We start from the raw sequence: 12,717 nt of genomic DNA on the forward strand, positions 1-12,717 counted from the left end.
TCGGCAAGGTCTGATAAAAAAACCTATTCAACGATAGTTCGCATGGAAGATTCAGACAATATTTCTATCACAATATCTGAAATCCGGCTTCAAAAAGTGTATAAATAACACTTAAGTGCTAATAACTTTTGATAGGGATATCAGTTCTTCGATGTTTAGGCTCATTTGAAAGGTCTTTCGATTATCTTACTAACAATGGGTCGCATGATGGACCCGGAAATCATTTTCATTGAAATATCTGAGATCCGGCCTCCACAAAGCGTATAAATAACACTTAAGTGCTGATAACTTTTGATAGGGTTGTCAAATCTTCGATGTTTTAAACTCACTTGAAAGGTATTTCAATTATCTAACTAACGCCGGGTTGCATAAGGGACCCGGACATCATTTTCATTGAAATATCTGAGATCCGGCCTCCAAAAAGTGTATGAATAACACTTAAGTGCTGATTGATAGGGTTGTCAGATCCTCGATGTTTTGGGCTCATTTGAAAGGTCTTTTAAATACCTTTCTGAAAATGTATAACATGATAGGTTTTCTTGCAAAAATCACCTTTTTACAATTTTCCGGACATACGTCAACATCGTTTTTTAAGCATAACTTTTAAAGTACTTAACTCAACTTGCTGATTTTAAATAGAGACCTACGGGACCCAAGACGGATCGAATGAGACTAATATGGTCAAAATCCGTTCATCCAGTCCGGAGATAATCGAGTGACAATTTTTGTGTCCACCCACCTACACACATCCACACAGACATTTGCTCAGAACATGATTCTAAGTCGATATGTATACGTGACCACGTCCTCATCGACGGCCGATTCTTCTCGGACATACGGAACATCCGCACGTACCGCGGTGCGGACATCCACTCGGACCACTACCTGGTGGGTGCAAGCATGCACTCAAAACTGTCGACGACGTATCACCGACGACGGAGCCGGCTCCCACCGCCGTTCAACACCGAGCGGCTGCAGGACACGGCTGCGGCTCAGCACTACGTGCAGCAGCTGGAAGCGAGCCTGCCAACGGAGGAGGAACTCGGCGCTGCCTCGCTCAACGATGGATGGAGCAGAATAAGCTCGGCCATCGGCAGTGCCGCTGAAGCCGCGCTAGGTAGTATGGTCCGAGTTGGAAAGCAGCGCTGGTTCGACGAGGAGTGCCAGCGGTTACTTGACGAGAAGAAAGCAGCTTATGCGGTGAAGCTGAGAGCTGCAACTGATGAGAACGTGGCCAGATACAAACAAGCGCTGAAACAGCAGAGAACGGTCTTCAAGCTCAAGAAGCGCCAGCTGGAAGATCGCGATCGCGCCGAAATGGAGCAGCTGTTCCGGCAGAACGAGACGCGTAAGTTTTATGAGAAAGTTAACCGGTCCCGCAAAGGCTATGCGCCGCAAGCCAACACTTGTCGGGACGCCGAGGGAAACCTTCTTATGGACAAAGGCGAGGTGTTGAACAGGTGGCAGCAGTTCTTCAACGAGCACTTCAACGGCGATGTAGCGCATGGAGACGGCTTTAAAGCCCAACTTGGACCGCCTGCTGCCGACGAACAGTTCCCGGCACCTGATCTGGAGACGGTGAAGAAGGAGATCAGGCAGCTGAAGAACAACAGGGCCGCCGGTAAAGATCGGTTACCCGGTGAGCTCTTCAAATATGGAGGAGAGCAGTTGGCGAGGGCGATCCACTTGGTGATTTCTAAGATCTGGAGGGAGGAGAAACTACCAGCAGAATGGATGGATGGTGTCGTGTGCCCCATCTACAAAAAGGGCGATAAGCTGGACTGCGGCAACTACCGCGGCATCACGCTTATCAACGCGGCCTATAAAATCCTCTCCTAGATCCTCTGCCGTCTGCTGACAACGTACGCACGGAGGTTCGTGGGCCCCTATCAAGCGGGGTTTACTGGCGCTTGGGCCACCACGGACCAAATTTTCTCGCTCCGGCAGATCCTCGAGAAATGCCGTGAGTACAACGTGCCCACACATCACATCTTCATCGATTTCAAGGCAGCGTACGATACAGTCGACCGCGAACAGCTATGGCAGATCATGCACGAGAACGGATTTCCGGACAAACTGACTCGGCTGATCAAGGCTACCTTGGATCGTGTGATGTGTCACGTGCGAGTGGCAGGAGCTAGCGGACCCCTTCCAATCGCACCAAGGGTTACGACAAGGTGACGGCTTATCCAATGCGCTGTTTAACATCGGACTTGAGGGAGTTGTGCGAAGAGCGGGTATAGACACAAGAGGCACGATTTGCAACAGGACAGTCCAACTTCTTGCTTATGCGGACGACATTGATATTATAGCGAGAGACCTAGAGACGGTGAAAAGGGTTTACACCGCCTTAAAGACGCAAGCAGGACGAATTGGATTGGCCATGAATACGACGAAAACAAAGTACATGAAAGGGAGGGCAAAGGACGTTGACCCCCAAGACTCACCCCTCTAGCTGTGGATGGCGATGTGCTGGAGGAGGTGAGCGAATTCGTGTACTTGGGATCGCTGGTAACGGCCGACAACGACACCAGCTTAGAGATCCGGACTCGTATCCACTCCGCGAATCGCGCCTACTTTGGATTACGGAAAACCTTGACATCTGATCGAGTGCAACGCGCCACGAAGCTGACCCTGTACAAGACACTGATTAGACCGTTTGCCCTCTATGGCCACGAGACCTGGACGCTGCGGCAAGAGGACGAACGAGCCCTTGGAGTTTTCGAACGGAAGGTGCTGCGAACGATCTACGGTGGAGTACGTACAGCTCAGAACGAGTGGCGAAGGCGCATGAACCACGAACTGCACGCGCTGCTGGGAGAACCGACCATCGTCACCCTGGCGAGAATCGGGAGGCTCAGGTGGGCCGGCCATGTCGCGAGGATGGACGAAGACCATCCTGTCAGGATGCTCTTTGAACGCGCGCGACCGGATGGCGGCACTGGCCGAAGGGCAGGAGCGCAGCGTGCACGATGGGGTAATCAGATCGAGGCGGACCTAAGAAAGATCTGCAACCTAGGAGACTGGCGAGCTGCAGCCCAGAACCGAGCAACATGGAACAACCTTCTTGATACAGCACGGGCACCGCGTATGGTGTTCTAAGCTGTTTGGTATGGTATGTATGTATACGTGAAGGTGGGTCTACGAGGTCAAACTAATAAGTTAATTTTTCGAGTGATTTTATAGCCTTTCCTCAGTAAGGTAAGGAAGGTAAAAAAACAAAGGCCAGATTTTTTTTTAAATTTTGTTTTTGCATTTTTTTTTGTCTGCCTGTAACTTTATGAGTACCTTCCCTGTGACCAAAAAAGATATTTTATGTCATCATCCATACACTGCCCATCATGAAAATTCGGATATTATGCCAAATCTAGTATTCCGAGAAAAACGCATTTTAGTGTTTGTTGTATAATCTCCTTTAAGGCAATTTCCCATTAGAGTGGCATTTTAGACTTTGGATTTTCGCATTGGCAGGCAAGTCTCAGCACCATTTCAGTGAAATTCAAGTTTCAGAAGATACGTAGGAACATCCTCTACTACCTAGTGTGAATATCTCGTTTTTGCCAAATGTGGATATTTCCCGATTTTTCAATGGTTGGCAGTACAGTTATCCTTTCAAATTTGACAGTTGCCCATACAATATGTTTTTATTTATTTTATTTTTTGTAATTTTTGTAATTCTTTTGGTTGATTGGGTGATTTGATGAACTTAATTTCTCAGTTTGCTTTGGATATCAATTGTAGTTTAAGATTATGTGCTACTTAAATAAGGTAAATTCAATAAAAAAGGAGTTTGTATCAATGTATATTTCCCCAATAGATGAAACTTTTCGCGCGCATGTAGGTATAGACACCTCAACCCTCCAGCATCCTAATATATGCTTGCAAATGCAACGTCAAAACGGCGAAAGCTCTGCAGCAACAGTACGCGCGTGTGGCAAAGCCCTAGTAGTACAAGTTGTCAGCCCGTGTGCCACATGGTGCGCTAGCGACTATCAGAAGAAAAAAAAACCCAAACCAGTAGTGGAAAAGAACTATTATTTTGCTCTCGCGAAAGCACGGCAAGATTTTGCTGCGTTCAGCAGAAACGGTGCGGCAGCAGAAAGGCGTTGTTGAAAGTCATCTTAAGAGCTATTTCTACGGCCAACCGCGAACGAAGATTCATGTGGGAAAAGCTCCTAGCATTGCACATGCATTTCGCTATCCGAAAGTGGAGCGTACGCGAAGTGGGCCCCAGTTGTTGGGACCGACTGGAAAAGGGGAGGGGGGCAACCGAAATCAGAAGCATAAATTTTAACTCGTGAGAATAAATAAAAACACTCGCCTCGAATGGAGGGAGGATTGGCGAATGGGGTCGGAAAGTGACACCATGAAGGGGGTTTGTTGAATACGCGAGGAAAATTTATAGAAATGTGTGAAACGCTGAGAAGCCGGGAAAACTGAGAAATGGCTTTGGAAAAACGAATCTAGTAAATGTTATCAAGATTGCATGAAAAAGAAAGTTTTACCTGTGGCACTGAAGAAAGGCTGAATTCTTGCATCAGATATGAACATGATAAATCTTAGTGGAAATGTACATTAAGGTTCCCATAAAACGACATGTCCTAATTATTTAAACAGTTTAGGCCGACGCCAATATTTTTCAAAGTTCAGGTGTTTTGCAATCATTAGTTTTCAAAAAATGATAATATTCAATGTTTGCCCCTTCTGAAATATGAGTCTTTATTTAAAAAATAAATACCGGGACCGTGGTGTAGGGGTAAGCGTGATTGCCTCTCACCCAGTCGGCCTGGGTTCGATCCCAGACGGTCCCGGTGGCATTTTTCGAGACGAGATTTGTCTGATCACGCCTTCCGTCGGAAGGGAAGTAAATGTTGGTCCCGGACTAACCTAAAAAAGGTTAGGTCGTTAGCTCAGTCCAGGTGTAGGAGTCGTCTCCCTGGGTCCTGCCTCGGTGGAGTCGCTGGAAGGCAGTTGGACTAACAATCCAAAGGTCGTCAGTTCGAATCCCGGGGTGGATGGAAGCTAAGGTGTAAAAAGAGGTTTGCAATTGTCTCAACAATCAAGCCTTCGAACACCTAGTTTCGAGTAGGAATCTCGCAATCGAGAACGCCAAGGCAATGCTGTAGAGCGAATAATTTGATTTGATTTAAAAAATATAAAAATATTGTTTTCGAAAAACTCGGAAAATTTCACGAATGTTTCATATTTTAACACTGTGAATCGGACTATTAGTTGCTGAGATATCGACATTAGAAAATGGTGGGTTGTTTGGGTGAGACTTAGAAAACATCAATTTTCCTGTTTTTTATCACTTGCATGGCAATATCTCAGCAACTAAGGGTCGTATCAACTAAGTCCAGTAAGGCAAAATATAGAGAATTTTCTCAAACTTTAAATTTTTTATTTTTTTTTCAAAGGTGGGCAAACATGTACACCAATTTAAAAAAATGTAAAACTGCAACTATTTTCAAAAAAGTTACCTATAAATGAGCAATTCTCTTCCAAAACCGGAAATGGATTTTATTTGTATTTTTTGATTTGGCTCAAACTTTGTGGGGGCCTTCCCTATGATCAAAGAAGCCATTTTGCATCATTAGTTTGTCCATATAAATTTCCATACAAATTTGGCAGCTGTTCATACAAAAATGGTACGTATATATTCGAAAATCTGTAACTTTTGAAGGAATTTTTTGATCAATTTGGAGTCTTCGGCAAAGTTGTAGGTATTGTTAAGGACTATTTAGAAAAAATAGGTACACGGAAAAAATTTCCAGATTTTATTAACTTTTTTCACAAAAACTCAAATTCCCAAAATACGTATTTTTTGATTTTCGAGATTTTTGATATGTTTTAGGACAAAATCCGCAACTTTTGAGCTTTAGAGAAACATGGTCAAAAATCTGATGCCGAGTTATGATTTTTTGAAAACTGGTGATTTTGGAAAAATCGAAATTCCACATAAAATTTTTTGACCTCATTTTTATGCAAAATTGAATTTGCAATTGAAAATTACTTTACAGATTTTTCGATAAAGGGCCCGTTTTCAAGATATAGCCACCGAAAGTTTGATTTCAGAAATATTTGCAGTTTTTCAATTTTTAAAAAGTGACCATGACTGACCATTTCTAAAAATATTTTTTGAAAAGTTCAGAAAATTTGCTATAAAATTGTCTAAGAGACATTGAAGATTGGACCTCTGGTTGCTGAGATACAGCGGCTTAAAGAAAGAAACACGAAAATTGAAGTTTTCTAAGTCTCACCCAAACAGCCCACCATTTTCTAATGACGATATCTCAGCAATTAATGGTCCGATTTTCAATGTTAATACATGAAACATTCGTGAAATTTTCCGATCTTTTCGAAAAAAATATTTTGAAAAAAATTAAATCAATACTTGCATTTTTAATGGACATAATATTCAATGTTTGACCCTTTTAAAATGTTAGTCTTGATTTAATTTTTTTCAAAATATTTTTTTCGAAAAGATCGGAAAATTTCGCGAATGTTTCATGTATTAACATTGAAAATCGGACCATTAATTGCTGAGATATCGTCATTAGAAAATGGTGGGCTGTTTGGGTGAGACTTAAAAAACTTCAGTTTTCGTGTTTCTTTTTCTTTAAGCCACTGTATCTCAGCAACCAGAGGTCCAATCTTCAATGTCTCTTAGACAATTTTATAGCAAATTTTCTGAACTTTTCAAAAAAAATATTTTTATAAATGGTCACTCATGGTCACTATTTTTAAAAATTGAAAAACTGCAAATATTTCACTGAAATCAAACTTTCGGTGGCTATATCTTGAAAACACAGCCCTTTATCGAAAAATCTGTATTGTAATTTTCGATTGCAAATTCAATTTTGCATAAAAAAATGAGGTCAAAAAAATTTTATGTATGAAATTTCGATTTTTTCCAAAAATCACCAGTTTTTCAAAAAATCATAACTCGGCGGCAGATTTTTTGACCATGTTTCTCTATAGCTCAAAAGTTGCGGATTTTTGTCCCCTAAAACATATCAAAAATTCTCAAAATCAAAAAATACGTATTTTGGGAATTTGAGTTTTTGTGAAAAAAAAGTTAATAAAAAAATCGGGAAATTTTTTTCCCGTGTACCTATTTTTTTCTAAATAGTCCTTAACAATACCTACAACTTTGCCGAAGACACCAAATTGATCAAAAAATTCCTTCAAAAGTTACAGATTTTCGAATATATACGTACCATTTTTGTATGAACAGCTGCCAAATTTGTATGGAAATTTATATGGACAAACTAATGATGCAAAATGGCTTCTTTGGTCATAGGGAAGGCCCCCACAAAGTTTGAGCCAAATCAAAAAATACAAAAAATAAAAATGGTCGAAATCGGCCGGTTTTGTAGAGAATTGCTCAAATGGCTTTAACTTGAAAACGGTGCACTTAATCAAAATTTCACTAAAGTACTTTTTGATTGCAAATTTGATTTTTCATCGGAAAATGAAGTTGACAAATTTTTGCAACCAACCGATTTTTTCAAGAAATCAGTTTCGATTAAAAAATTCACTACTCGGTCAACGGTTGTTTGCACAACCTGGAAATTTCAGAAAAGCTGGTCCTTGATGATGCTTTTTTGGGCATAACGAAAACACAAAAAAAGTTTCAGCCGGATTCAAAAAAAAAAAAAAAAAACAAAGAAATATAATTCTTAAAAAAATACCGATTTCGTAGAGAATTGCTCTTCTGTCAAGAAGGGCTGCGAAGTATTTTCTTCTAAATTGATTTAAAAATCAATTTTAAATACCGTAAACTGGGGTCAATCGGGACACATGGGGCGAATTGGGACAGCAGTTTTAACCATGTTGGAGCACAATATTTTGATTTTTCTGGTTGGTTTCGGTTAGAACAGACTCAGACCAACAAAATGTGTACATCCATTTCCAATTTTAAAAGCTTTAAGTGCTCTAAAAACTGCTGTCCCTATTCAGACTGATGTCCCGATTCACCCCAGATTACGGTACTTTGGGTCGTTGTACTCAGAAAAATAAGTTTAATTAAGTTTGTGAACAATAATATCACAAATTTAAGCAGCCAGCAGTTGCAGTTATTCCTTCATGTGTCATTATTTTTAAAAACAGGAAAACATATTTTTTATTTTATTTCAATGCAATGAAGTGGTAATGTTGATGGTCGAAGTCTTGTTAATCACATCTGATTTTAAGTTTGTTAAACAATGCCTGCAAATTTCGTAAGTCCAAAAGATTTATCGGGTTGACTAGAGGTGAAAAATCTTGGAATTAGAGGGTGACGAGCGGGAATTCCCGAGAAAAATTTCCCGGGAAATTGACAATTTCTGGACCTCTCGATTCCCGGGAAATACGGTCGAGAAATTTAAACTTATAAATATCGAAGGTTTTCCTGATAACTGTAAACATTTCTTCAATGAATATTTAATTTTGAACTTAAAAATTACAAAAAAAGCAATTTAATATGTTGTTTTGAGTCGTTGTTTAATATATATCAATATTCCCGACAATGGGAAATTATATATAAGCTATATTATATTTTTTTTTAAATCTAATAACAAATTTATGAAAAAACACTCAGTGCAAATAAAGATTCGTAAATATTTTAAACTACAATTTTGAGTCTTAAAAAAACTCAAGAAACGATTTTGTTTTCGCAGATTCAGAAAAAAATATCAAAAGTTTTATATAGTTCCTCAAAACAATAAGGCTGCCTAAATTAACGTTTCATAGAATTAGTATGAATTAACAGTAACTGAATTCATTTAAAAGAAACAAATTCATTACTATTCATTTTAAATTATTGACACTGTTGGCGTAGAAAAAAAACTCCCGAATCCCGGGAATTCCCGGGACAATGCAAAGTTCAACTCTCGATTCCCGGGAAATTGAAAATCTCGAGAACCGTCACCCTCTACTTGGAATAAAAAATCTGATGAAACCTGGATCTCAAATAAATTAACGGAAAGTGGGACTTATATCCAATTAAATGCTGTCTCAAAATGTATTTTCAAACTGCAATGAAAAGGGTTTGAGGAAGCAATTTTTCGGCCATAGTTGGCTCCCGTCCAAACATTAATTAACAATTGATAAAAACCTCGCCCATTCATAACCGAACCCAAAGTGCATCTACCGTTCACTCGTGATCGTTACTAATTTACGTCGGGGATTGCTACTGGTGGGTTGAAATTTTCATTTAAAATGTTTTTATCACGTACTGTGGCAAAACCCCAGTACCCAAGCGCCAGAACCAACCATTCATCTCGGAACATTTGGGCACACCAATGTGGCACTCCCTGGTGCAAGAAAATGCAACTATTTTGCACTTTCCTTCCTCTCCCCCAAGCACATTCTAGCCCGCATATTGTTGGCTGCGGTTCCTACACCGCCCTTCCCCTCCCCCCCCCCCGGAGCTTCTCTGTCTTGAATAAATAAATTTTCTTGCTCAATTTCCAGAAAGCTGGCGTTGGTTGGTTGGCACTGCTGACAGATGGAGACTTTCCAGGGAACTGGTCCGCAAATGATAACAATATCTTTGGTCCTTCCCGACGGTGGCCCGAGACGGTTGCGCTGATGGAAATTTATTTCGAGCGGATTTTTCCCTCCTCCCAAACCCGGAACACACCTCTAACCCATACGGGAAGCAATCCCGGGAGTTGTCCGTCCGACAGAGTGGTGATGAAAAATATAAATTCTTCATTCGCTTTAACTATTAGTGGTTTCCGGAGGCGTCCAGATTTCCGCCCTCTCCGGTGTGGTCACCTGCACCGACATGGGAATGCATTCTTGCGAGCAAGGGGTACTGCATTTTGAATGTGCCCGTGTTCTAATTGTTTCGGAACGTTCCCCGACGCGCAATGTGACACTGGAGTTGCTTACGTCGTACCTGGTCTAGCGTGATTAATGGAATTGGTGAGATTCGTTTGATTTTTTGTGCACATTGGATTTTCTACATTTCGGAGTTATTTTCGTTCTCCGATCGAGTTACTTTTTTGTGTTTCTTACAAAAAGCTGTAGAGCAATTCCATGTCAAATAGGGAATCGGTTGTACCTGACCCTCTCCGATTTCAATGAAACTTTGTAGACATGTTATCCTAAGCATATATAAGCCATTTTTGTGTATATGGAGTCAGTTACACTCGATAATGACATTTGAGAAGGGCGTAAGTGTTTTAAATATTTTTGTATTTCGTAATTTAAATATTGCTGTATCTCGAAGCCGTTGCATCGTATCAAAAAGTGGTCAAAGACAAACTTGTAGGAAATTTGACGTGCTGAACAATATTTATTTTTGAAAAATATACGGGATTTTTTATCAAAAAACATAAAGCATGTCAAATATTCTATAATGAAATTTCACTTTTTAATACAGTATTTATTTACATTCATTAATTTGAGTTTGAAGAACATTTAACTCAAAAATAAAGTTTTAAAATTGCTGATTCACACTTTCCCCCATCCTTCTCTACTAAATCCTTGCTTTCACTATCTAAAGACGCGTTGCCTCTAGCCCAAGAAAGTTGAATCGTCAACGAAACAAGCTCACCTCCACTTCCACATTCACCACCCGATAATGTAACGCTAACAACTTCGGATTAATGCATATTTGATGAAACGGTTGCCGTTCAAATACAAACACGTAAAATTATGCGCGAAACCCCACAACTTTCGCGGTGGCTGGAGGTGGAGATTCACCGAGTTAGACGGAGAGAGAGAGGGTTAAACTGAACATTTTCTGTGTAATAACTAACTTGAATCGCGTCGTACCGTTTTATTTACAAATATAGCTCCCACCATGTTCTGCGAAAATTGCGGAGGGTACATTTCAAGCAGAGTTGCCAAATGTCATCGAAAGTTCACGGTTTATTACGCGATTCAGCTCAACGCTGCGTTTGACAGGTGTCATTGTCGATTGACAGTGAAAACAATCCTAAATTAGAGCTGTCAAACGATGGTTCGAAATAGCTGGCAGCACTGCCACTTCAAACATGTGTATTTCTCGCAGCATCATCTCGCCATTCATACATTATTGATAAAACGGGCCAAATTTCGAGATGAGCTTTCCCTCTTCCGGCAGAGGCGGTCCCAAAAACGGAAGCCAGCTGGCTTCGCCGAGAGGTGCTTTCCAAGAGGGTTTTGCCCGGGCGCTAATAGCTTTCCCCGGGTGTGCCTAATTAATTCACCGGAATCATACGGCGCACTTGTTAGTCGATTTGCCGTTTTCGCTCTTCCTCCGTAGTCTGGGACTTTGGCCATAATGGCGGCCGCTGGCGATAGAGCGGTTTGACAGATTGCCCCGGTTGCCATGGTGACACTGACCTTGTTTCGATGACGAAATGCTTGATGGGCGCGTTCCGGGGATCCTGCGAGTACGCCCAGGACAGGTCCACGGACCGGGAGGTGAAGCTGACGACCAGTGGGCGGCCCGGCGCGTCCGGAACATCTGGAAATTTTTAGGAATGGTTTGAATGAATGGTTGAGTTGTGTTTCATAGCTTACCTTGCACAATCAACTCCACCAGCGCTTCCGGGCTGTGCCGGTCGTTCACCAGGCAGCTGTACTCGGCCGAGTCGGACGCAAATGCCGGGTTAAAGTGCAGACTGAAGTTATCCGGAAGCAACGTGATCTGGAAGAGATGAAAGAACGAACATCGATAGTTACATAATCTGTATGGATTTTGTGCCACGTGAGAGTCACTAATTAGACGATGAAAGTGTGCTGCGGTCCCCGAGTGATGAGCGTGTAATTGACGTGACGGCTCTTCCGGAGCCGAAGCGGAAGGTCAGACCTCAATTCCGATAATGACGGTAATTTGGGTCGGCGTCTGGTTCTCGTCCAGAGCTTGACAGTGGCATCATAATTATACCATGTGGCAAAGTTTCGGTTGCGGGAAAAGATCATGACTGGAGCAACACTGCCACTAGCTGTCAAAGTTTGCCGAGTATATTAACAAGAGTTTGGAAGAAAATTTAAAATTGTTTTCGTTTTGGCAGCTTGTTGGATCCTGGACTGAGGTTGACTGTCGAAGATTGTTTACATTTGCGTTCTTCAACCTAAGCCCCAAAAACACCTGGCAGCAGTTCAGCCCTGCCATCGAATACCGTCCAACCTGTCATTAATCTAAATCCCGGTGAGTCCCGTTCTCGTGACTGGTCACAAAAAAGGCGTTCTGGCCAGGAGATAAATTTCCATGTTAACAAGATTCATGACGGGAGATGAAAGTGGAACCAGATGACGATGATGATGTCCAACTGATGCCATCGTCGTTTTTTTCGACGTTGCTGCCAAAAATCGACGATGGCTTAATGAGCTTTTTTCCCGGGCTCTGCTCTGTTGGTTTGGGGTAAGGCGTCATCCATAAAGTATGTCACGCTCTAGGGGGGGAGGGGGGTCTGAGCGAGTGTGACGTTCAAAGTATAAGAAAAGCGTGACAAAGGGGTGGGGGAGGGGGGGGGGGGGTAAATTTTGGCTGATTTAAGCGTGACGTACTTTATGGATGAAGTCTAACTGTGACAAAAGAAAGATGGCGGACGGTTTGCTTCGGGAGGAAAGATTTTTTGTTCCCCCCCGGAGAGCACAAAAGTTCGATGCGTAATTAGTGCAATGCTTTAATCCAATTTGGGAGGAAACTATAGTTTCTCAGGGGCGACCGTCAATTCAAGAAAGGCGTTTTGAGGTTAGAACACTGCTTCGAATCAGATCGGAGGGGCGATCTGG

The 12,717-nt window shown here is 41.8% G+C and overlaps 1 protein-coding gene across 3 annotated transcripts in view; it reads right to left on the reverse strand.

The window, feature by feature from the left end:
* Positions 1–12,717, reverse strand: part of LOC6047617 (tyrosine-protein phosphatase 99A) — a 192,903-nt gene that overhangs the window by 70,685 nt on the left and 109,501 nt on the right. For all 3 annotated transcript variants that reach the window (XM_038249991.1, XM_038249988.1, XM_038249990.1), the window contains exons 4-5: positions 11,500–11,626; positions 11,320–11,443 (exon numbers count right to left, since the gene is read on the reverse strand). In XM_038249991.1, the coding sequence (XP_038105919.1) occupies positions 11,320–11,443; positions 11,500–11,626 (251 nt within the window). The remainder of the gene's footprint in view (positions 1–11,319; positions 11,444–11,499; positions 11,627–12,717) is intronic.

The sequence above is a fragment of the Culex quinquefasciatus genome, chromosome 1, assembly GCF_015732765.1.
Source record: "Culex quinquefasciatus strain JHB chromosome 1, VPISU_Cqui_1.0_pri_paternal, whole genome shotgun sequence".
Classification (NCBI taxonomy): domain Eukaryota; kingdom Metazoa; phylum Arthropoda; class Insecta; order Diptera; family Culicidae; genus Culex; species Culex quinquefasciatus.